At 44.4% G+C, this 26,611-nt stretch overlaps 2 protein-coding genes across 2 annotated transcripts; both read right to left on the reverse strand.

The window, feature by feature from the left end:
• Positions 1–330: 330 nt before the first annotated feature.
• On the reverse strand, positions 331–15,297 carry LOC140279319 (V-set and immunoglobulin domain-containing protein 10-like 2). Its single transcript, XM_072374436.1, has 15 exons — positions 15,240–15,297; positions 14,795–15,067; positions 13,774–14,049; positions 12,235–12,522; positions 11,896–12,153; positions 8,576–8,851; positions 7,857–8,135; positions 7,151–7,435; positions 6,812–7,069; positions 5,897–6,187; positions 4,590–4,937; positions 3,790–3,912; positions 3,686–3,710; positions 572–672; positions 331–446 (listed from the first exon to the last, which is right to left on the reverse strand). The coding sequence occupies exons 1-15, from the start codon at positions 15,295–15,297 to the stop codon at positions 331–333; spliced, it is 3,255 nt and encodes a 1,084-aa protein (XP_072230537.1).
• A 186-nt stretch (positions 15,298–15,483) lies between these two features.
• Positions 15,484–21,029, reverse strand: LOC140279320 (V-set and immunoglobulin domain-containing protein 10-like 2). Its single transcript, XM_072374437.1, has 6 exons — positions 20,648–21,029; positions 18,089–18,367; positions 17,011–17,289; positions 16,290–16,556; positions 15,951–16,208; positions 15,484–15,614 (listed from the first exon to the last, which is right to left on the reverse strand). The coding sequence occupies exons 1-6, from the start codon at positions 21,027–21,029 to the stop codon at positions 15,484–15,486; spliced, it is 1,596 nt and encodes a 531-aa protein (XP_072230538.1).
• Positions 21,030–26,611: the final 5,582 nt, after the last annotated feature.

Raw genomic sequence — 26,611 nt, forward strand, 5'->3', positions numbered from 1 at the left:
AAGAAAAAAAGACAATGAAACAACATTTTCAGCAAGTAGTTTAATGCATAAGTCAATAGGGTCCTTTTACTAATGCTTTAAATGACTGTATGACAAGACGTTTCAGTGGAAAACACTTAATTAGAGCTTATATTTCAGATTTCAGCCATTTAGATACTTTTCAAGCATCATGTTTTCCTGCTTTTGTTGCTTAAAATAGAAAAAAAAATCAACTTTGTTGCCATTTTTCAAAGAAATCGTGTTTAATGTCAACTGCTAAAACGATCACACCCTTCAAACATCAGACCCCCCCCCATCAAGCTTCATCACAAGACGGTGAGATGGTGATGCTCATTCATCAGTGGGAGGGGCTTGGCTGTTAGAAACAGGGCTGAGGGTGATGGGGGCGGCACTCGGGGGTGACGAGGTGAGGGATGATGATGCCTGGGGTACAGCCACAGTTGGACCTGAGAAAGGTTCAAATGAATGAGCATTTAACACATTCAGACCGTAGAAAACTCCTGTGTGTAAGCCACAGAAAGCCCTTTCTTTGGTTTGCATGAATGTAACATTTGATGTGATTTCATCTTGCCTGGACTGAGCGATCCGCCTCTATCTTCCATTCCGCCCTCGGACCCTCGGACCGCTTCATCCTCTGCAAAGTTGATGTTTTCCCTGGACTGGCTGTGCTGCCTGGAAGCACCAAAAAGGGATGATTAGTCGCGCTTAATCTTGCACACTTTCCAGGACATTAGCAGCACTGGTCCAACTGCTTGTTGGAGCTAAAACCCACCAGACCCAATGCATTCAGAAGCATAAACAAGATTCTGGGGCTTTTCTGAAGTTCATACAGACTCTAAATTGTGGAGAAGGATCGTGAGTCCTTAGTACCTGGTTGAACTCATCTTGTTGCTTTCATTCATAACATCAAGACCGATTCTCAGGTCAAACGGGTCAAATAATTCAGTGTAATTCTCAAAAAAACCTCCAGTCAGCAAAGAGGACCTTTGTGGTGTGGTGGAATGAAAGAAATGCTCACAAATCTACACCAAAAGTGTGATGCTGAAATAGACCGAGAGTTCTGAGGAATGTTTCCAGAACCTTTTCAAACGCGTGGCTTGAAGAAACAGGGTAGTTCTGAGGGTAAAATGGCCGACTAACAAGTGTGTCGCTCTGGGGCCCGGGTCCAGTGCACGGCTTATGGGGGCTCTGTCCTATGCTTATGGGGGCTCTGCCCTATGCTTATGGGGCCTCTGCCCTATGCTTTTGGGGGCTCTGTCCTATGCTTATGGGGGCTCTGTCCTATGCTTATGGGGCCTCTGCCCTATGCTTTTGGGGCCTCTGCCCTATGCTTATGGGGCCTCTGCCCTATGCTTTTGGGGCCTCTGCCCTATGCTTATGGGGCCTCTGCCCTATGCTTATGGGGCCTCTGCCCTATGCTTATGGGGGCTCTGCCCTATGCTTATGGGGGCTCTGCCCTATGCTTATGGGGGCTGTTGCCCTATGCTTATGGGGGCTCTGTCCTATGCTTATGGGGCCTCTGCCCTATGCTTTTGGGGCCTCTGCCCTATGCTTATGGGGCCTCTGCCCTATGCTTTTGGGGCCTCTGCCCTATGCTTATGGGGCCTCTGCCCTATGCTTATGGGGCCTCTGCCCTATGCTTATGGGGCCTCTGCCCTATGCTTATGGGGGCTCTGCCCTATGCTTATGGGGGCTGTTGCCCTATGCTTATGGGGGCTGTTGCCCTATGCTTTTGGGGCCTCTGCCCTATGCTTATGGGGCCTCTGCCCTATGCTTTTGGGGCCTCTGCCCTATGCTTATGGGGCCTCTGCCCTATGCTTTTGGGGGCTGTTGCCCTATGCTTTTGGGGCCTCTGTCCTATGCTTATGGGGGCTCTGCCCTATGCTTATGGGGCCTCTGCCCTATGCTTTTGGGGGCTCTGTCCTATGCTTATGGGGGCTGTTGCCCTATGCTTTTGGGGCCTCTGTCCTATGCTTTTGGGGGCTCTGCCCTATGCTTATGGGGGCTGTTGCCCTATGCTTATGGGGGCTCTGCCCTATGCTTATGGGGGCTCTGCCCTATGCTTATGGGGCCTCTGCCCTATGCTTTTGGGGGCTCTGCCCTATGCTTATGGGGGCTGTTGCCCTATGCTTTTGGGGCCTCTGTCCTATGCTTATGGGGGCTCTGCCCTATGCTTATGGGGGCTCTGTCCTATGCTTATGGGGCCTCTGCCCTATGCTTTTGGGGGCTCTGTCCTATGCTTATGGGGGCTGTTGCCCTATGCTTTTGGGGCCTCTGTCCTATGCTTATGGGGGCTCTGCCCTATGCTTATGGGGGCTCTGTCCTATGCTTATGGGGGCTCTGCCCTATGCTTATGGGGCCTCTGCCCTATGCTTTTGGGGCCTCTGTCCTATGCTTTTGGGGCCTCTGTCCTATGCTTATGGGCCTCTGACCTATGCTTATGGGGGCTGTTGCCCTATGCTTTTGGGGCCTCTGTCCTATGCTTTTGGGGCCTCTGTCCTATGCTTATGGGCCTCTGACCTATGCTTATGGGGGCTGTTGCCCTGTGCTTTTGGGGCCTCTGTCCTATGCTTATGGGGGCTGTTGCCCTATGCTTATGGGGGCTCTGTCCTATGCTTATGGGGGCTCTGCCCTATGCTTATGGGGCCTCTGTCCTATGCTTATGGGGGCTGTTGCCCTATGCTTATGGGGCCTCTGTCCTATGCTTTTGGGGCCTCTGTCCTATGCTTTTGGGGGCTCTGCCCTATGCTTATGGGGGCTGTTGCCCTATGCTTATGGGGGCTCTGCCCTATGCTTATGGGGGCTCTGCCCTATGCTTATGGGGCCTCTGCCCTATGCTTTTGGGGGCTCTGCCCTATGCTTATGGGGGCTGTTGCCCTATGCTTTTGGGGCCTCTGCCCTATGCTTATGGGGCCTCTGCCCTATGCTTTTGGGGCCTCTGTCCTATGCTTATGGGGGCTCTGCCCTATGCTTATGGGGGCTCTGTCCTATGCTTATGGGGGCTCTGTCCTATGCTTATGGGGGCTCTGCCCTATGCTTATGGGGCCTCTGCCCTATGCTTATGGGGCCTCTGCCCTATGCTTTTGGGGCCTCTGTCCTATGCTTATGGGGGCTGTTGCCCTATGCTTTTGGGGCCTCTGCCCTATGCTTATGGGGGCTCTGTCCGGGGGCTTCCTCTGCAGCCTTCTGGGTGGATGCCTGGTTGTCCCTGCGGTGGGCTTCCTGGGTTCTGTGCTCTGTGGGGGCTGCTGGTGGCCTGGGTCTTGTGGCCCTCTCTGCCTGCTTCTGCTTCTCATAACTAAGCAGGGTTATCATGTAGGTCATGTTTTTCTCTGCTTGTCTGCTTTCAGGTGCTCCTGGAGGCTCTAAGGCTGGATTCCCCTCAGAGGCCATGGATTGTTGTCTGTTTTGTTTTTACAGGTGTAGCAGCTGGTTGTCTGGTTTTTGTTTCTATTTGTGTTCTGTTTCCTCTTCTTTCCTCTTCTTCTTTCCTTGTCCCCCGGTCCGGTTCAGTTCTATTACATGTTATATATTGTAAACGGAAATAAATAAATGGGCATCAAGGGGAGCTTTACATTTATAAAACTTCCCTTGGCAAAGTAAATCTGTTTGGCATCAAAGGTATTCAGATTACAGTTCTGCTGCCATAATGCTGAACAGGACAAGGGGAAAAAAAGTTACTCACGAGCCAAACAGCATGTCGTGCAGCCCTGGAGGAGGAAACACAAACATTAACACATGGTTTTTCAGAGGATTTCTCAGAGGTTGTTGCTTCTGTGTGGGACTCACGAGGATTGTTGTTGCGGTTGCGGATTATGTACAGGAGCAGCAGCAATGTGGAAATGACAGCAAAGAGCATCCCACCTACAGCTGCTCCGATCACAGCCGGGTAGGCAGTGTTACGGAGTTCCACTGCAAAAAAAACATCATAGTTACACACAAGAGAAAAAATAAACCTCTGACAGAACACAGCTGCTCCACTCAGGAGGTTTGACTTGTTTTAAAGAAATATGACCTCACCTGAAATGGATTAGTTCCAGTTTAAGTTTCGGTCTTAACTTATATATCTACAGGTTGCTCCATACAACCCTTACCCCCCCCCCATCTACATGCTCTACCACTCCCCCAGAAAATGAATGAGCTTTATTAATGTATTCCAGTCCTGAAAAAAAAGGTCATTCTGAGGACGTATAAAGGAGGAGAGCAGAAGGTGCATCACTTTATATTATGTCTCATTGTGTGTGTTTGTTCATCTAAAACAATCATGTCAAACTCCGGTCCTGGAGGGCCGCTGTCCTGCAGGTTTTAGATGTTTCCCTGCTCCAACACACCTGATTCAGATGAAATTGAGCTCTTCGAAAGATTGTTAAGTTCTGCTCATGTCTGCTAATGGTGCATTGATCTGATTCAGCTGCTTTGAAGCATCTTAAACCTGCAGGACAGCGGCCCTCCAGGACCGGAGTTTGACATCCCTGATCTACACGAATAACAATAAGTTCTATCTAACCAGCTCTATTGTCAGTTTGATAGACGTTCTTGTAAAAGTAATCTCTCATTTCTTCAGGAGAAGGTCTCTCATGGGACTGTACCTGGAGACCTGGCTGCAGACGGGTGTCCGATGGTGCGGTGGTTAACAGGCGTGATGCGGAACCGGTAGGTAATGGTTGGTGTCAGTCCCCGTACTGTGTGGCTCCTGGCATCTGGATCCTGGATGATGCTACGGTACCAGTCCTGGGAACCAGACCTTTCCTCTGACTTTGAGTCATTGCTGCCTCCCCTCCTTCCCGGTCCTTCCGACACCCATCGGTGCTCCAGAAAGAAACCTGTCCAGCCTCCATCTTCCTCGCCCTCGACCTGCCACTCCAGCTCCACCTCGTTGCGATGTTGGCTGCTGTACACGACTCTGACCAGGGTTGCATTGGGCGGCATTGGGTGCTCTGATTCAGAGGCAAAACAAGCAGAAACCTCTGTATGACATCTGTATCTCACTCAGTTTCAGCTATAACTGAGATATTTCACCAACTACTGGATGGAATCCTGTGTGGTGAAAACATGTGATCCCCAGAGGAAGAAACCAACATTTTTGGCTAACTTTTCCTCCAGAGCAAGATGAGGATAACTTGAGAGAAATGTACTGACAGCTAAGGATTAGATTCCATTGAATCTGACCTATGTAGTGGATTTTATTCTTATAACAGATGATCTTTTCTTCTATTAAACAGGCAAAACGAATGACATTCCCAGCACCAGTTAGCATTTTTAGCATTTGAAGACGATAGTAAAGAATGCTTGGTATCATGTTTGTAGCATAGTTTAGATGCTAATCATATTAGCTTATTGTCAGAAAAATTCTCTCAAAATTAGGCTCAGAGTCGCTGGAAACGATTAACACAAAACATTTATTTCTTGCAAGAAAGAGACAAGTCGGCACAACCTGTCAGGAAGCTGCTCAGAGTTGTCCGACTAACAAAATGGTGCTAATGCTATTTATATTGTTTATGTTTGCTGGCCACTCAATGTTATGGGAAGAGACGTTCAATGTTATGGGAAAAGGCGCATTTCTCACCATTTAATATTATGGGAAGAGACGTTCAATGTTATGGGAAACTATAATTAGTTAATAAACTATAAAGTATAACTATAATTTTTCCAACAGATTCTCTGACAATAACCAAAAAAATAAATAAATCAATAAATCAACTCAATATTGATGACGAGTTCAGACAGTCAAAACACTTTTTCTTCCTACACAGTATTATGAGAACCAAAAGACAGGAGGAGGCCCCCCCCCCATCACAGATTCTTGCAGCTTTTCTCATAGTATAACTCTATAATTTTCTAACATTTATGACAGCAGATACAGATTAAAACAAAAGGAAGAGAGCTGATGTCTTACTCTTGACCACCAAAGTGACGTTGATCTCAGCTCCTCCCACTGCGTTGGAAGTGGAGCACCTGTACTCGCCGCTGTCTTGAGTCTCATCCGTGTCTCTCACGGTCAGATTTGCCCAGGCGGACGTCCGCAGCAGCATGTACTTGGAGGTGTCTCGGACGTCAGCCCCCTGATTGTTAAACCAGGTGATGTCATTGGTGGGAAGATAGTTGGCTCTCAGATTGCAGGTGAGCTGCACATCGCTCCCCTCGTATACGGACACGACTCTGCGCTGCGTCAGCAGCACAGGGGCCTCTGTACAGGAGAAAGCACGAGTTAGTTAACCCACAATGTCCTGTTTGCTGCACTGTACAGTGAGAATGAGAATGTTTCCCAGAATGTACCAAATCGTTCATGTGGCCCCACCAGATCGTCTCTACTTGTCTGATGGATTTGTTTTCATCATTTCTCATCACTTCTCCTTTATCGGTATGTTTTGGGTTAACAGCAACATCTTTCCAATGTGAACACTTCCGTCATTGATCTTCTTCTTCTTCTTCTTTCGGCCTCTTCCTTTATCAGGGGTCGCCACAGCGAGGCGATCTCACAGCATTGATTTAGCACATGTTTTATGCCGGATTTACCATTTATCCGGGCTGGGGACTGACACTAAATACACTGGCTCATGCTCCCCAGTGGCGGGGGACAATTTCATGTCCCCAATTAACCTAAGATGCATGTTTTTTGGGGGGTGGGAGGATTATGTTGTCACATTCTTAAGTGTTTTAAATTTACATATTCATATCAACAGATATTGAGTATGTTGCATGTTCATCCTGAAAAAGAAAGAACCAGCTCTTAGACTGCAGGTGAGCTGTATTCTGCACGTGGAAAGCTACCAAAACTGAAACCTGTTGCACAGTGAGAATGAGCACTGACCCAGAGTGAGTCTGCAGGTCTTAGTTTGGAGCAGAAGTGGGTGCTTAGCATAGCAGGTGTAGGGTTTCCCACTGCGGGCCGAGCCGTAGCGCAGGACCAAGATGTTGGAGTTTTCCTCTCCACCTTTATATAGGCCCCCGGGGCCCTCCCACCACACCAAGGCCTTTGGGGCCCCTCCATCCCAGGAGCAGGACAGCATCAGATACTGTTTGCTGTTGGTCACGTATGCAAAACACACCGGCTCTGCAGGGGGGATATCTGGTGGAAGAGGAGTGAAAAGTGAGGCTCATGGAGCAGAGAAATACAAAATGCTTTTTATTTTCTGATCTGCCGGCTCACATGTGATCGAGCTGCACTCTGTCTGTTGTTTCAGGGCAGGATGGGAGCCCAGGCATGTAAACAAGCTGTGGTTAGGAACCAAGTCTCCAGCAGGCAGCAGCATCTCCGTGTCTGTTGGATTTGTTTGTTGTCCCGTGTCAACCTGATCTTGACCTGCCTGAAGCAGGTCCCCGGTCCAGTGGAGCGAAGGGGAGGGGAAGCCACCGGGCCAGGAGCAGAGCAGCCTCAGAGAGGTGTGATTCAGAGCCGGCTCCACAGAGCAGGAGGGGGAGCCATCGGGTGGGTCTGTGGGAATATGACATAAGGCAGTGATGAGCACAGCATTGGTTACATGAGGAATGACCTGCCGGGCCTTCCTACTTCCTACAGACCATAACATCTTTAAATCTTTCTTTTTGATGTGCAATACACTCTATGTGTCTCACAGATATGTAACACTACCTCGTGGACAAAGTCTGTCCACATCAACACCAGCTGAAGAATCCCAAATCAATTCCCACCTCCAGGGCCTCATTTTGCCACAGTGGCACACATTCACATGTTTTGCTTTAAATGGAAGCAATGAAAAATGTAACAAACACAAAGAATCATAGAAGTCGTTCAGCAAGTCGTCAGGATTGGTTCCTCGAGTCGTTGGGGTTTCTGAAAGTGCCTTTAAGTGGCACAGGGGGAGCAGGACAGCCTAAAGGTCAGAGGTCACACTCACAGTAAACAGCCAGGCTGATGGTTTTCCTGGAGCGGGTCTTTAGGTGGGAGTTCTGGGCCAAGCAGGTGTAGTCGCCAGTGTGCATGCGGAGGATCTTTGTGATGCTGAAGTGCGGCCCGGTGTGCACCTGGGAGTTGTTGTAGAACCACATGTACTGACTGGCTGGACTGGACTGAGCTTGACACAACAGAGAAACAGTCTCTCCCTCCAGAGCTGAGTATCCACGCTCTGTTAAACTGTAAACCGGAGTCACATCTACCTGAGGAACATCTGGACCAACTGAGGAGAAAGGACACAATCCAGATGTGAAGGTCAGAAACAAGCCAAGTCTGTTAGTTTGTAAAGAACCAGAGTTTAAAGTTGGGTACATCCTGATCAATACTGAGGCATTCTCACATCATCCAGATGGTGTGTTACATGTTTTTATTAAACCTTTTGTAACTTATTTATCTGTTTTAGCTTTCTGTGGTAGATGGAAACAGAAACTGCTCGACTATGACTTTGTTTGTCTGTACAATCAGACTCTAAAATATAAAGCGTGAAGAAAAGTAATACAGTTGGTTCTTCAGATATTAGGAGAGTTGTCCACAGAAACTGGATTATAATAGAAAGATAAATCAATAAAACACCAACATTTTAACAGATATATCCCAGTGTTACGGTCCTGTCTTGTGTGACAAACGTTTAAATGTGTGGAAAGCTCTGTGATGTCTGCTTACAGACGACTTCCAGCCGGAGCCGATCAGAGCTCTCGCTGTTGATGTGGTTTCCGGCCACGCAGCGGTACCAGCCTGTGTGGTTTCGGTCCACGTTGGTGATGGTGACAGCGGTGCTGTTGCCCTGTGAAAGAGTCGTGATGCTGCCACCACCAGCTTCATGTTGCAACACGTACTGGATGGGCTCAGTCCCCTTTTCCACGCTGCAGCGCAGCCACATGCTGGATCCTTCCACCGGGGAGGCGTCGCTCATCAGGAGGTCCGGCTTACTGACGGGGGCTGTGCCAGAAACAAGGTCCCCATGCAGGGGTGTTTAATGCAGGCCGGATTTTACACCATGACCTTTATTTTCAGTTTGGTTTTGACAGAGTCTTACATGTTGGCTGATAAATACACAGGAACTGCAGCTAGGAGGAGTCAGCATCTGTAATCGCATCTTAAGATAACTGAATCAGCCTTTATGATTTGTAGTTTAAATGTTTAATTTAAAGAGGGTTTCATCTTTTGACAGAGCCATGCTTCTGGCTGTTTCCTTATCTTTAGCGGACAGGTAAGAGATATCTGCAGGTTGGGGGCTGAATAATAAAAAAAGTTCATTATATTTATGCAGGTTTGTCTTATTTCATGCTTGTTTCATGTGTTAAAATGCTTTGCATGTGTTGGCAGCTGAATAACGTGATGAGGGCACTGACACTGTTTACCTTTCAGAATCACTTTTCAGCAGCTGGATTTAAAGGATCTTTATCAAAGGGGATGTTGTAGAAGAATAACATGTTTGGTTACTGCTTGGATATGAATAACGGAACGATAGTTCCCTGTTTGCAGGTGAGCTGCACATCATCACCGTTGGACATAAACACGACTGCATCAGCAGCACGGATGCATCTGGATCTGACGACTTATGAAGGATATATTCATGAGTTATTCCCTTTATTGTGCTTTTACTTGTTAAACTGTACTGTGAGAATATGAAGGATATATTCATGAGTTATTCCCTTTATTGTGCTTTTAATTGTTAAACTGTATGGTTAGAATATGAAGGATATATTCATGAGTTATTCCCTTTATTGTGCTTTTACTTGTTAAACTGTACGGTTAGAATATGAAGGATATATTCATGAGTTATTCCCTTTATTGTGCCTTTACTTGTTAAACTGTACGGTGAGAATATGAAGGATATATTCATGAGTTATTCCCTTTATTGTGCTTTTACTTGTTAAACTGTATGGTTAGAATATGAAGGATATATTCATGAGTTATTCCCTTTATTGTGCTTTTACTTGTTAAACTGTATGGTTAGAATATGAAGGATATATTCATGAGTTATTCCCTTTATTGTGCTTTTACTTGTTAAAATGTACGGTGAGAATATGAAGGATATATTCATGAGTTATTCCCTTTATTGTACTTTTACTTGTTAAACTGTACAGTTAGAATATGAAGGATATATTCATGAGTTATTCCCTTTATTGTGCTTTTTCTTGTTAAACTGTATGGTGAGAATATGAAGGATATATTCATGAGTTATTCCCTTTATTGTGCCTTTACTTGTTAAACTGTAGGGTGAGAATATGAAGGATATATTCATGAGTTATTCCCTTTATTGTGCTTTTACTTGTTAAACTGTACGGTGAGAATATGAAGGATATATTCATGAGTTATTCCCTTTATTGTGCTTTTACTTGTTAAACTGTATGGTTAGAATATGAAGGATATATTCATGAGTTATTCCCTTTATTGTGCCTTTACTTGTTAAACTGTAGGGTGAGAATATGAAGGATATATTCATGAGTTATTCCCTTTATTGTGCTTTTACTTGTTAAACTGTACGGTGAGAATATGAAGGATATATTCATGAGTTATTCCCTTTATTGTGCTTTTACTTGTTAAACTGTATGGTTAGAATATGAAGGATATATTCATGAGTTATTCCCTTTATTGTGCCTTTACTTGTTAAACTGTAGGGTGAGAATATGAAGGATATATTCATGAGTTATTCCCTTTATTGTGCCTTTACTTGTTAAACTGTAGGGTGAGAATATGAAGGATATATTCATGAGTTATTCCCTTTATTGTGCTTTTACTTGTTAGACTGTATGGTGAGAATATGAAGGATATATTCATGAGTTATTCCCTTTATTGTGCTTTTACTTTTTAAACTGTAGGGTTAGAATATGAAGGATATATTCATGAGTTATTCCCTTTATTGTGCTTTTAATTGTTAAACTGTATGGTGAGAATATGAAGGATATATTCATGAGTTATTCCCTTTATTGTACTTTTACTTGTTAAACTGTACGGTGAGAATATGAACGATATATTCATGAGTTATTCCCTTTATTGTGCTTTTACTTGTTAGACTGTATGGTGAGAATATGAAGGATATATTCATGAGTTATTCCCTTTATTGTGCCTTTACTTGTTAAACTGTACGGTGAGAATATGAAGGATATATTCATGAGTTATTCCCTTTATTGTACTTTTACTTGTTAGACTGTATGGTGAGAATATGAAGGATATATTCATGAGTTATTCCCTTTATTGTGCTTTTACTTGTTAGACTGTATGGTGAGAATATGAAGGATATATTCATGAGTTATTCCCTTTATTGTGCTTTTACTTGTTAAACTGTATGGTTAGAATATGAAGGATATATTCATGAGTTATTCCCTTTATTGTGCTTTTACTTTTTAAACTGTAGGGTTAGAATATGAAGGATATATTCATGAGTTATTCCCTTTATTGTGCTTTTAATTGTTAAACTGTATGGTGAGAATATGAAGGATATATTCATGAGTTATTCCCTTTATTGTGCTTTTACTTGTTAAACTGTACGGTTAGAATATGAAGGATATATTCATGAGTTATTCCCTTTATTGTGCTTTTACTTTTTAAACTGTATGGTTAGAATATGAAGGATATATTCATGAGTTATTCCCTTTATTGTACTTTTACTTGTTAAACTGTACGGTGAGAATATGAAGGATATATTCATGAGTTATTCCCTTTATTGTGCTTTTACTTTTTAAACTGTATGGTTAGAATATGAAGGATATATTCATGAGTTATTCCCTTTATTGTACTTTTACTTGTTAAACTGTACGGTGAGAATATGAAGGATATATTCATGAGTTATTCCCTTTATTGTACTTTTACTTGTTAAACTGTAGGGTTAGAATATGAAGGATATATTCATGAGTTATTCCCTTTATTGTGCTTTTACTTGTTAAACTGTATGGTGAGAATATGAAGGATATATTCATGAGTTATTCCCTTTATTGTACTTTTACTTGTTAGACTGTATGGTGAGAATGAGCACTGACCCAGAGTGAGTCTGCAGGTCTTCATTTGGGCCAGGAGTGGGTGTCTTGCGTAGCAGACGTAAGGCTTCTCAAAGTGAAAGGCGCCATAGCTGAGGATCAGGACGTTGGTTTTCTCCTCCCCCTCTTTACCTTGACCCTTTGGGCCCTCCCACCACACCAGGGCCTGCGGGGCCCCTCCATCCCAGGAGCAGGACAGCCTCAGATACTGTTTGTCCTCGGTTACATTAGCAGAACAGAGCAGCTCTGCAGGAGGAATATCTGGTGTAGAAATAAAGCATGACAGGTTCAGAAAACAAAGCCTCTGTCCTTTTTCTCCTTTTTACAGTTGTTTGCACTCACATGTGATCGTGCTGCACTCTGTCTGTTGTTTCAGGGCAGGATGGGAGCCCAGGCATGTAAACAAGCTGCTGTTAGGAATCAGGCCTCCAGGGGGCAGCAAGACATTTGTGCCTGCAGGCAGATGTGTTTGCTGTCCCGTGTCGACCTGTTCTTGTCCTGCATGTGTCATGTTGCCGGTCCAGTGGAGCGAAGGGGAGGGGAAGCCACCGGGCCAGGAGCAGAGCAGCCTCAGAGAGGTGTGATTCAGAGCCGGCTCCACAGAGCAGGAGGGGGAGCCATCCGGTGGGTCTGCAGAGAGGTATGGAGAAGCAAAGGAGGGATGGGGGGGTGAAAAAGGTGAAAAAGGGCCCCTTCGAGCTAAAAGATGCTCATCTAAATACACCAATTCCTAAAAGTCTGTTTTACTCAGAGAACAAAGGAACACTTAGACTTCTGTCCATGTGTAATCAGGCTAGAATAAGAAATAAAAAAGGGTAAAACTATGATTCCTGATGACTGATGAAGACATGGAGGAAGCAAACAACTGATTTAACTGTGGATAAACTTTAACTTTCATATTTCCTGCTTCACATTTGTAATCAAATCAGAGGAAAGATTCCTACAAACAGCTCTGAGCAACTGTATGTTTATTCAAGCTAATATTTTGCCAAACTTTGTCCTCTGGACTGCTTGGACTCTGGTTTCATCTCTTAAGTTCTAGTTTCACTTTGAAATAAATGAGAAATCTGCAGCAGACTTAGAGAAGAACATCTCAACATACTTAAATAGTGTTGTGTAGTTTTAGAAAAGTCTGATTTCATAAGAAAAAGCTCAACAGATAGCGTTCTGTGCCTGCTGCTGATGGCACACGCTGACTTCTTTCTGTTACGTGCTGCTTTGCATCTATGCTGTGATTTACCTCCATAAAAAACCTGAACTCAGGGTGTAAACACTTGTGTTCGTCAGTAACAGGTCAGTGTTGGATAGAATTATTATTCTAAACTAAATGCTCTTCTGCAGGGCTGTGCTGAAATCTCTTCAGTGGAATCTGTGTTATCACAGTACGATGATTCATTCAGTAACATTTGAAAATGCTTTGAACTCTGAGACAATCAGAAAAGCAAAGGTGGAGAGTTTTAAGTCACACTCACAGTAAACAGCCAGGCTGACGGTTTTCCTGGAGCGGGTCTTTAGGTGGGAGTTCTGGGCCAAGCAGGTGAGCATTTCTACATGAACATGAGCTTTTATGTGTAGTTTGAAGTCTTACTTTGAATAAAGGACTGTTGTACTGAGGAAGTATTTAACACTGAAACCTTAGAGAGGTTTAAATCAAAGTGGAATCAGCAGGGAGCTGTATTTCAGAAAGAAATTCAGAAATAAATGAAAAGATTTTGGAGCTTCTTCTCCTACAGAAAGTATTACTGACTGATTTCATTACATGTCAGTCCGTTTTAACAGTTTACTGTATCATGACATAAGAACACGGCTATTAACTGAATGTAAGGGTTAATAAAGGTCACAAACTGGATGAAATGGTCCAGAACCAGAGGTCACACTCACAGTAAACAGCCAGGCTGACGGTTTTCCTGGAGCGGGTCTTTAGGTGGGAGTTCTGGGCCAAGCAGGTGTAGTCGCCAGTGTGCATGCGGAGGATCTTTGTGATGCTGAAGTGTGGCCCGGTGTGCACCTGGGAGTCGTTGTAGAGCCAGATGTACTGACTGGCTGGACTGGACTGAGCTTGACACAACAGAGAAACATTCTCTGTCTCCAGAGCTGAGTATCCACGCTCTGTTAAACTGTACGGAGTCACATCTATCTGAGGAACATCTGGACCAACTGAGGAGAAAGGACACAATCCAGGTGTGAAGGTTACAGACGCACACAGCAAACAACGCTCAGTACAGTGTGTTCAGAACCAGAATTCAGAGCAAAGCCTTCTGCTTTGTTGGTAAACAGGAAACGAGGCTGAGAGCATTTTGTTGTCCAAGCAGCTTTCTTTTAGCTTTCTTTGAGCACGACCGACTCCTGATTGAAAACATCTGGTTCCTTATCCTCTGAGTGCTCCGCTCTGATCAACAGCATCCTCAGTGGTAACCACGGCGATGTGTCTGCGATTCACTTTCAGACAACTGGATCTCATCTCTGAAGTTACGCAGGGAAATGGGTGGACAAGCCAAGCGAGGAATACCAGAGGAAATCTTCAAATGCTGACAGAACAGAGAAGTTGGAAGAGGAAATCCTTCCACTCTCCACACCTGCTTCATCTAGCTCAGGGTGGTGGGTGAAGCTGGAGCCCATATTAACTCAGTCTCACCCCAGAACGGGGAATTCATGTGTATGTCAACAGCTTTAAACATAATCCTTTCACAATATAGGCTCAAAACGGTGAAATATTAACATTTCATGTGTACCTTTCATACCTAATCCCAACATGCATGTGACCCTCACTATATGTTTAAAACTCTATCAGGGGCTCGGGTTGTATCCTGCTCCTGCTTGGGGAGCATCCTTCAGTAGTTGGGGGGGGGTGTTTGATGGTTTATAGCTTTAAATTTGTACTCTGTAATCTTTTAATGCTTACATGTGATGTGAAGCCACGACTGGTCCGAGCTCTCTCTGTTGACGGCGTTGCTGGCAACGCAGCGGTACCAGCCCGTGTGATTCCGCTCAGTGTTGCTCACGTTGATGCTGCTGCCGCCGTGTGCAAAGGTGGTGAAGTTTCCTCCGAGGACTGCGTGTTGCCACACGTACTGGATGGGCTCAGTCCCCTTTTCCACGCTGCAGCGCAGCCACATGCTGGATCCTTCCACCGGGGAGGCGTCACTCATCAGGAGGCTTGGCTTGCTGACAGAGACTGCATTAAAGACAGAGTCACACACAGAGGGACGTGTTACGGGATTTTAACACCACCCAATGTCAAGCTGATTTTAACACAATCTGTGCTTCAGAACAATTTCTCACTTTTTAAGTCACTATGTTAAATAGAATATAAATCCGGCCTTTTCACTATGAAGACTTATTCATGCTTTGCTCCTCTTTGTATGCATGAAGTGATTCTTCTACCTCATGGAGGCTGTTCTGCATCTGGCTCGGTTCTGTTCAGACCTTACTTGCGACAGTGGAAAGTTTACAGTGGAAAGCTCATCGAGGCCTTCTTGCACTTCAGACTTCCTAAGTGGACTCTTTGTTTCCCAGAATGTACCAAATTGTTCATGTGGCCCCACCAGATCGTCTCTACTTGTCTGATGGATTTGTTTTCATCATTTCTCATCACTTCTCCTTTATCGGTATGTTTTGGGTTAACAGCAACATCTTTCCAATGTGAACACTTGCTTCATTGATCTTCTTCTTCTTCTTCTTTCGGCCTCTTCCTTTATCAGAGGTCGCCACAGCGAGGCGATCTCACAGCATTGATTTAGCACATGTTTTATGCCGAATTTACCATTTATCCGGGCTGGGGACTGACACTAAACACACTGGCTCATGCTCCCCAGTGGCGGGGGACAATTTCATGTCCCCAATTAACCTAAGATGCATGTTTTTTGGGGGGTGGGAGGATTATGTTGTCACATTCTTAAGTGTTTTAAATTGACATATTCATATCAACAGATATTGAGTATGTTGCATGTTCATCCTGAAAAAGAAAGAACCAGCTCTTAGACTGCAGGTGAGCTGTATTCTGCACGTGGAAAGCTACCAAAACTGAAACCTGTTGCACGGTGAGAATGAGCACTGACCCAGTGTGAGTCTGCAGGTCTTAGTTTGGACCAGAAGTGGGTGCTTAGCATAGCAGGTGTAGGGTTTCCCACTGCGGGCCGAGCCGTAGCGCAGGACCAAGATGTTGGAGTTTTCCTCTCCACCTTTATATAGGCCTCCGGGGCCCTCCCACCACACCAAGGCCTTTGGGGCCCCTCCATCCCAGGAGCAGGACAGCATCAGATACTGTAAGTCACTGCTGACATTGAAAAAACACACCGGCTCTGCAGGGGGGATATCTGGTGGAAGAGGAGTGAAAAGTGAGGCTCATAGAGCAGAGAAATACAAAATGCTTTTTATTTTCTGATCTGCCGGCTCACATGTGATCGAGCTGCACTCTGTCTGTTGTTTCAGGGCAGGATGGGAGCCCAGGCATGTAAACAAGCTGTGGTTAGAAGTCAGACTCTCAGAGGGCAGCGAGATGAGAGTGCTGTTGAGAGGGTTTGTTGGTTGTCCTGCCTGAAGCAGGTCCCCGGTCCAGTGGAGCGAAGGGGAGGGGAAGCCACCGGGCCAGGAGCAGAGCAGCCTCAGAGAGGTGTGATTCAGAGCCGGCTCCACAGAGCAGGAGGGGGAGCCATCGGGTGGGTCTGCAGAGAGAAGGCATGGAGTAGCAGACAGTAAAGTTATGAAAAACTTATTAAAACTGAGTACTATCAACACAGATCATTGGGCTGCAGCACTTCCACTTTACAGGTGCATGAGCATTTCTACATGAACATGAGCTTTTATGTGTAGTTTGAAGTCTTACTTTGAATAAAGGACTGTTGTACTGAGGAAGTATTTAACACTGAAACCTTAGAGAGGTTTAAATCAAAGTGGAATCAGCAGGGAGCTGTATTTCAGAAAGAAATTCAGAATTAAATGAAAAGATTTTGGAGCTTCTTCTCCTACAGAAAGTATTACTGACTGATTTCATTACATGTCAGTCCGTTTTAACAGTTTACTGTATCATGACATAAGAACACGGCTATTAACTGAATGTAAGGGTTAATAAAGGTCACAAACTGGATGAAATGGTCCAGAACCAGAGGTCACACTCACAGTAAACAGCCAGGCTGATGGTTTTCCTGGAGCGGGTCTTTAGGTGGGAGTTCTGGGCCAAGCAGGTGTAGTCGCCAGTGTGCATGCGGAGGATCTTTGTGATGCTGAAGTGCGGCCCGGTGTGCACCTGGGAGTCGTTGTAGAGCCAGATGTACTGACTGGTTGGACTGGACTGAGCTTGACACAACAGAGAAACATTCTCTCCCTCCAGAGCTGAGTATCCACGCTCTGTTATACTGTAAACCGGAGTCACATCTATCTGAGGAACATCTGGACCAACTGAGGAGAAAGGAGACAATCCAGATGTGAAGGTCAGAAACAAGCCAAGTCTGTTAGTTTGTAAAGAACCACAGTTTAAAGTTGGGTACATCCTGATCAATACTGAGGCATTCTCACATCATCCAGATGGTGTGTTACATGTTTTTATTAAACCTTTTGTAACTTATTTATCTGTTTTAGCTTTCTGTGGTAAATGGAAACAGAAACTGCTCGACTATGACTTTGTTTGTCTGTACAATCAGACTCTAAAATATATACGTCTCCAGAGCTGAGTATCCACGCTCTATTAAACTGTAAACCGGAGTCACATCTACCTGAGGAGCATCTGGACCAACTGAGGAGAAAGGACATGAATGCATTCAAGAGGTGAAGCCCACAAAACAAATACTGGGGAATCTCCTGCTTTCTGTCAAACTGCATCATTACAGTATTCAGTATATCGTCTGTTATCACGAGCAGAAAGTCAAACCTCGCTGTTGTTAAATGTTTGATGGCAGAAATGTCATTCATCTAAAGTTTTCTCTGGCTTGTTGGGTTTAATTCTTCGTAGAAACCTGACTATTCAGCTGCTCAGTGCTCCATTGATCACCAGCTGGTTTCTAATCGGTAATTATCAATGATGACACTTTTATTAAGTGTGAAAAATATTGAAAGCTGCATGTTTTTTTGTTATTATCCACACATCAAATGTCAAAGAAACTCTAATTTAGTTAGAAAACATCAAAGCATTAGAAGTTCTCTCCGTTCCTCTGTATTAAAACTGCTGCAGAGAAACACAAAATGGTTCATTATTACTCACACATGACACTCAACCACAGTCTCTCCGAGCTCTCACTGTTGACAGCATTGCTGGCCACACAGCGGTACCAGCCTGTGTGGTTTCGGTTGATGTCGGTCACGTTGAGGATGCTGCTGCCGTTGCCCTGAGGGAAGTTTGTGATGCTTCCACTGGGACTTTCATGCTGCCACACATACCGGATCGGCTCAGTCCCATTCTCTACCTTGCAGTGCATCCACGTCGTAAAGCCTTCCTCTGGAGAGGCGTCGCTCATCAGGAGGTTCGGCTTACTGACGGGGACTGCATCACAGACAAAGTCACACATGAAGGTATATTTCAAGTCAATGAATAACCAATTTCCCTCTGACAGCTTCTACTATTGGTTGTTCCCCTTTAATGTGGCCGTGGCCCTCCGGTGCTGCAGGATATATCTCTAAATGTCCCATCTGACTCAGGACCTCTTTTTTATCACCATGTACAAGAATGAGGATCCAACCACTGTCTGCCAGTGAAACCATCAATTCAATGCTTGTCACGGTTTATTCTCTGTTCCATGTCTTGTCATTTCCTGTTTTATTTTGAAATTAACAACTCCTCTTGTTTCAGGTATCTTGCCTTTCCTCCCGTGTCATGCGTCTCATTGTCTTCCCTGATTCCCAAGTGTTTCCACCTGTTCCCTTTGGTCCCTCATGTGTTCAAATAGTCTGCGTTTCCCTTGTCTTGTGCCAGTATGTTGTGTCAGTTTGAGCTACATTACCAGCCACCTTGTCTTGTTTGCCACAGATCCCACGAGCCTGCAGTGAGCGACTCTCCTGCAGCGCAGCTTTGTAATTTATTCCACAGCCATAGCCTTAGTTTATTTATTGTTACGGTAAGTTCCATAGCCTTGTTTTTCCTGCGTTTTCACGGAGTGATTTTTCGTTGTTTCTTGTCATGGTCGCCTCCGTTAAAGGAGAGCCTTTAAGTTGAAGTTAAAGTTTTATAGAGCCTCCGCTTTGAAAGAGTGCGCCTTTGTTTTATTCCGCCTCACTTTGAGAGCGTGACTTTGCTTTGTTAAGTTTTCATAGCTTTTGGTTTTCCTCCCGTTTTGGAGAGACTTTATGTTTTGCAAACTTTCATAGCCGCGCTCCTCCTTCCCCGTACGGAGGAGAGCGCTTAGGCGTTTATAGCCCTTATAGCCCCATCTGTGTCTTGTGATAATAATAAAAACCTCTTGGAACCATAAGATCCTGCATCTGCGTCCTGAATCCCTCTCTGGTACTTGACAATGCTAAGCACGAAACGACCTTATAAGCCAAGCTTTAACGACCCCTGCTGCAGAGAAGCTTGTTTAAGTCCAGACACCAGATGATGTCATTGGCCAGTTCATTTCTGGTGCGTTGAAGCAGGGAAACTTCTAAACATGTAGGACCTGAAGATCTATTCTCCCTCCACCTCCAGACCTTAAATCATATCCACCTTGTGTGGTATTTGCTGCGATGTTTCCAGCTGGATGTTTGGTTCTATTTCACCTCCAGACGCAATCCCCTGGAGAAGCACTTTGTGGGAAAAATGATCCGAGCACTTACCTTGTACTTCCCTCCCCCCTCTATCTCTGCACTTTATCTTTCTGCACTTCCTTCTATGCCTGCACCCTATCTCTACTCTGTCCCCTCTGACAGAGTCGGACTCCTGGGTTCCTTCTATGTAGCTTATTGTTAGCTTTTATATATCTGTTATATCTTCATTTGTAAGTCGTTTTGGATAAAAGCGTCTGATAAATTCAGAAACATAACATAACAAAAATTGACAGGATGAGGTCCTGAGGTACTTCATTCCCCCAGTCAGACCTACACAGGGTGTTAGATGAATGCAAGATGCTGTTGAATAGTCTGAACTGGTTAACCTGGCACTGGTGTCTATGAAGGTGGCACTGCTGGCACTTTTTGAGAGGTGATATTTCCTGTATGTCATCCTTCCACCACTATGTCTGATTGGTTTACCAGCAGCTGCTTGGTTTTCTGGAAATTTAAGTCCCACAGAATCTTAGCTTTGTTGTTGTGTTTAAGAGTTTAAGAGTGAGAACCTGCACTCAGGACAGATGTCCCTGAAAACCATCCAAGCTAGTGTCTACATGCTGCCATTACTGGGTCCTGTGTATGGTAGAGGACCCATGCCTCTATGGCCCTGATGTTCGGGCTTGTTCTTCTGTTCTTGTTCTTTCATGATCACAATCGTGCCATCTATCAGACTCTAGCCACTTCTTGATTAAGTATTTCTTCTTCATGCCAGTGGTACATTCGACTGAGTGATTTGGTTTCAATGATAAACATGTGAATGCATAAATGTTCCAAGTTTAACCTCCGTGTGATACAAAGACAGGATGAAGGACTCAAAAGCAAATCCAAGCCAGACAGGCAGCTGTAGACATAAAATACTTCAACAAAAGTTACTATTATTAGAGAAGTTACTTCACAAACACTCCCCTAAATAATGATAATGAAACAGAGTTGTTGAACAGAGAAGGAAAACATTCTCAACAGACAATAAAACAGGCAAAAAGAAGTCTGTCCGAACAGAAACACGCGCAGTAAGTCTTACCTTGAACAGTAAGGTGCACATAGTAGTAGTAGACGATGGGTTCCTCCTCTGTGTCATAGAAAGCCTGGCAGGTGAACAAGCCATGAGCAGCCAGAGGCAGATTCTCAATGCTCATAGCTGCACTGTCAGGGATGACTGTCGGCTGTCCAAGGGTCTTCGCCAGCTTCTGGATCTTCTGTCCTTTTCCCAAATTATACACCACAGCTTTTATAGCTTCAGTGCCAGGCTTGGTGAAGCTCCATATGTATATGTCAGGTACTTCAGTGCCACATTCCAGGATCACAGCTTGGTCCACCACCCCATAAACACTGGTGTCACGATACTCAACCTCCCCGGTGTGATTTATATGCAGGGCTGGAGGAGAGAGATAAAACACTGACATGCCTGCAAGATGTGTGTGTGAAAAAGTAGTGGACTACTAAATAAGGGTTTTCTAAGGATTTCCTAAACAAATGCATCTAACTATGCATCCAATTCTTTATCTTTTACAGTAAAGGCAGGGTACATCCTGTGGCAGCCAAAGGCAGGGTACACCCTGGAGCCAAAGACAGGGTACACCCTGGAGCCAAAGGCCGCCAAAGGCAGCCAAAGGCAGGGTATACCCTGGAGCCAAAGGCAGGGTACATCCTGGAGCCAAAGGCAGCCAAAGGCAGGGTACATCCTGGAGCCAAAGGCAGCCAAAGGCAGGGTACATCCTGGAGCTAAAGACAGGTTACACGCTGGAGCCAAATGCAGCCAATGGCAGCCAAGGGCAGGGTACATCCTGGAGTCAAAGACAGGGTACACACTGGAGCCAAAGGCAGCCAAAGGCAGGGTACATCCTGGAGCTAAAGACAGGGTACACGCTGGAGCCAAAGGCAGCCAATGGCAGCCAAAGGCAGGGTACATCCTGGAGCCAAAGGCAGCCAAAGGCAGGGTATACCCTGGATCCAAAGGCAGCCAAAGGCAGGGTACATCCTGGAGCCAGGGTACATCCTGGAGCCAAAGACAGGGTACACGCTGGAGCCAAAGGCAGCCAAAGGCAGGGTACATCCTGGAGCCAAAGACAGCCAATGGCAGCCAAAGACAGGGTACACCCTGGAGCCAAAGACAGGGTACACCCTGGAGCCAATGGCAGCCAAAGGCAGGGTACACCCTGGAGCCAATGGCAGCCAATAGCAGCCAAAGGCAGGGTACACCCTGGAGCCAATGGCAGCCAATGGCAGCCAAAGGCAGGGTACACCCTGGAGCCAATGGCAGCCAAAGACAGGGTACACCCTGGAGCCAAAGGCAGCCAAAGGCAGGGTACACCCTGGAGCCAATGGCAGCCAATGGCAGCCAAAGGCAGGGTACACCCTGGAGCCAATGGCAGCCAATGGCAGCCAAAGGCAGGGTACACGCTGGAGCCAAAGGCAGCCAATGGCAGCCAAGACAGGGTACACCCTGGAGCCAAAGGCAGCCAAAGGCAGGGTACACCCTGGAGCCAATGGCAGCCAATGGCAGCCAAAGGCAGGGTACACCCTGGAGCCAATGGCAGCCAATGGCAGCCAAAGGCAGGGTACACCCCTGGACGGGTTGCCAAAGGGATAAAGTACAGGGATACACTTTTACAGTTTACACTTCACAAGAATCAGTTTAAAGATCAGTTCAAACAAACTGAAACTGAACAAGTTAATTTGTAATTCAGAACTAAGTTCATGTAATTTTTTTTACATATTTGCTTCATATTATATAGATCTTTCCTTTTAATCATTTTGGTTTGTTTCTATGCCTGTGCCTGGTGCAGAGATCATTACCAGAACCGTGGCTTCTGTCAGAGTGCAAACCCTCAATGAGCGTGACCACAGTTCATTGTGACTTTAACACGGTTCGATGCCATGAGAGAGAGAGAGAGAGAGAGAAGGCTGTGCTCACTTTCATCAGTTAAAAACTTCCTCTTTCGGATCAAAATTCAGTGAAAATATGAATGTGCTCATGAATGTGCTCATGTTAACATGTTCATGCACAACACGGCCATATGTGGACATGACACTGCTCCATCAGTAGCAGCAAATGTCCTGAGAAAATCTTTGAAAGACGTTCAGAAAGCCCAGAGAAGTATTCCTCAAGACCAACAAAGAAGCTAAATATGAGGGATTCAAGTAAAGTAAAGTACTGTGTAAACATTAGTTATTCTATTTATCAAGATGGATGGATGGATAGATAGATAGATAGATGGATGCATAGATAGATGGATAGATAGATAGATAGATGGATGCATAGATAGATGGATAGATAGATGGATAGATGGATGGATAGATGGATAGATGGATAGATAGATGATAGATTGATGGATGGATGGATGGATGGATAGATGGATAGATAGATGATAGATAGATAGATAGATGGATGGATGGATGGATGGATGGATAGATGGATGGATAGATAGATAGATGATAGATAGATGGATAGATGGATGGATAGATGGATGGATGGATAGATGGATAGATGGATGGATAGATGGATAGATGGATAGATGGATAGATAGATGATAGATTGATAGATGGATGGATGGATGGATGGATGGATAGATGGATGGATAGATGGATGGATGGATAGATGGATGGATAGATGGATAGATAGATGATAGATAGATGGATGGATAGATAGATGGATAGATGGATGGATGGATAGATGGATGGATAGATGGATAGATAGATGATAGATAGATAGATGGATGGATAGATAGATGATAGATGGATGGATAGATAGATGGATAGATGGATGGATGGATAGATAGATAGATAGATAGATAGGTGGATGGATGGATGGATGGATAGATAGATGATAGATAGATAGGTGGATGGATGGATGAATGGATGGATGGATGACTTACCATGTGCTATAAAAGTGACCAGACTGGTTGTAAAACATAGAGAGGCCAGCCCTAGAAGTTTGGCCACCATGTTATCATGATGATCCTGACTCCAACAACCTCTTTACTCCAAAAGATGAGGTAGAGATCCAAAGCTAAAGCTTCTCAGTCCCATAAAGCACATGCTGTTGCTTCCCTTCTGATGCTCGGGGCGGTGCTGCTTCGTCTCTCTGATCCACAACAACGTGGAGGAGTCCAGTTGAAGGCAGGAGCACGAAGGGATGGTGGGTTTAGAAACTGATTTAGGTGCAGCTCATGTGTTTTTCCTTGTCTCCGTCCCTTTATCCCTCCTCCTTTTTTCTGCAGGGTTAGAATGACACGGCGATACTAAACTCATCTATTATCCAAGACATTTGCATGGGTGAATGGTTCAGCTTTCCACACACAGTAATGCACATACCTGCACATTACCCAACTCATCCAGGGTTGTTGCATTGACCTGAACGCTGCTCCATTCAGGACTTTCACATTAATCAATTCTTAAATCTTCTCCGGTAACTCAGCAGCTGACATTGAAAACAATATCAAGCTTATCCTGACCACGAATGGGCCTTTACAAATGTGCAGCACTGCTGTGAATAAGTGTCTTTAACCAGGGAGACTGTGTGTTCAAAGGTGATAGTTGTCAATGTGATTAGAAAAGTTCTGTATTTTTCTGTCGTTTCTCTGTCATAATTGCAAATTATCTTTATATATTGTCAAAATTAAGAATCCAGAAGGTCTGCTGATGGAAACTATTATGATTTAGAACGTCTTAAAGAACAATGAGCTGTTTTAAGATGGAAATTCTTGTTAGACTGCTACATATGGAAATGAGAATAGTTGAAAGGCTAAAATACAGGATTAGTTACAGAAACATATTCCTCCAACCACACAGTGAAACCAAGTGATTGTAAACTTTAAACTCAGTAGGAACACCAAATGGGAACTAATTAAAATCAGGAAAACGATTTTTTTTTTGACAAACCGTCCATTTTACTTCAGAAACAACAACCCAAACAAATAAATTCTGACTTCATTTACAGCTTAAGCTGCTGCCTCATCACTCCACTCTATCCTTCCATGGCAAAACTGAGGTGAAGGGTTCCCATTGGTTATGAAAACAACCACAGCATAGAGAGGTGTGTCAGGGCCAACAGGACCTTTATAGCAGGTGATGCCACCAGAGATAAATGACCACTTTTACTGCCTGGTTGATATTTTCACCCTCAGATATCTGAAACGATGAAAACTTTGCATTTAAATTGACCAATTTGACCTTGTAGCACTTAAAAAGGTTTTATTCTATACTTAGATGTTTAAATAAACACCAAGATGCTTTACTATATGGTGAGCTTATTATAAAAGCATCGCGTTTATAGTTACAGTAAAATGGGACAATATTTCACTGACTCTGGTCGTTTCGGGTGAGCTGTTAAATGAAAGGCTTCATATTCCATTTTCAAAGGTCATGGCAGGCATGAGGAGGCAGATTGAGTTCTTCTGATGGAGCCAGGAACAGAATAGATTCAGAAGTCTGGCACCTCGTGGTGATTATCTGTGTTTCCTCTGATGTAAAGCTGCAATTTCAGTGAAGGAGGTCTTGATCCTGCCCGCAAGCACCATCTCTGCTGGGCTAATTTTCAAGATTTTCAACACGAGCAAAGAGATTTTGTTTGTAGAAGAAGGAGGGGAAGGACTGTTAAACGTAACGTGAGACGTTTGTCATGAATGAATGCAGGACACAGATCAGTTTTCTTCACTTGGCGAGGAAGAATACAGCAGATGCAAAGGTTCACTGTGCAGGAAGATTTCAGTTTAGCTTCGATATCCACATGAAAAAACTTCAAATATCAGAATAAAGTCTTAAATTTGGAATAAGGGAAGTCTGACATTTCAGTAATTAACCTCAACTTAAAGCCAGAACAAGTATGGTTAAGTTAAGGTGAAAAAAGGTCCAAAAAAAGTAGTAAGATCACATCTAAATGCACTTAAATATCCAAACATCAGGTTGCAGTTCTCCTCTGAGTCCCACAGCAATGTTCCAACGCTCAATAAAGACCTTACTCTGAGTGAGACATGTAAACAGCATTTTCTGCTAACCTTACCTTGTCTAAGGTAATATTCAGAGGGAGTCCTCCGATATTAGTCATGTGTACACATTAATCAGTTTTTGTAGCGTTTTGGGACACACTTGGATGATGGCAGCTGCTTTATGATGTGTTCCTCAGGGCTAACAGCTGGGAACTGAGAATTCTCTTGGAAACTTCCTATTTTTACATCATTTTCCAAAGAGGAGGAAACCCAAAGTCTTTCATCAGTTACACTGATCTAATGAAACAGTGACCAGAGTACTTTCAGAGATGTTTTAACCCGTGTTTTATAAAAGTTGAGTACTTTTGAAACAAGTTTGTTAATATCAAAGCAACTTGTTAGCAAAGCAAAGCAAATAAAGCAAATTATTCCTAGTTTATATAACCTTCCCGCGCAGGAAGAGCTGCAGGGAAGAATGTCTCAGCAGGTTTGTCTCTACAGGCATCTTCACCATCCAACAAAACCCAAGAAGATGCAGCAAAAACTGCATAGAAGTAAAACAGAGAAGCTGAAACTCCCATTAGTGCTGCATCCTTTCTCAGTAGACTGTTTAGGATGTAGTCTGCAGTGAGTACAGCACACCTGAAGCGCCGGTATGAACCGTTTTAGACCTTTTGCTGATGCTATGACCTCTGCAGTGAACACAGTCAGTCATCAGGCTGCGGTTTATGATTTTAATGTAAGAGAGATTGATTGGTTGGTGACATACATAAAGAGATAACTTAAATATGAACAAGTTTCCTTTGGACGGAGCAAAGTAATATCTAAACATGAAAATGCATATCATGTCCTGTCCGTGTCTTGCTTAGAATAAGGTCAGCAGTCAGGATGTTCCTGAGCAACGTAGCTGCTGCTGAATCCGTAATGAAGTCCACTCGCAGTCTCCTGATAGCAGTTCAGTACTCCCCAATGTTTTGGCTTTTAATTCTCACTGTGCAACAGGAAGAAGCAGCTCAAAAGGCTGCGACAGAGGGGAGCTCGGGCATGCTGAGCTGGAT

Source organism: Leuresthes tenuis, unplaced genomic scaffold, assembly GCF_036924035.1.
Source record: "Leuresthes tenuis unplaced genomic scaffold, fLeuTen1.0.hap1 SCAF_21, whole genome shotgun sequence".
Lineage (NCBI taxonomy): Eukaryota > Metazoa > Chordata > Actinopteri > Atheriniformes > Atherinopsidae > Leuresthes > Leuresthes tenuis.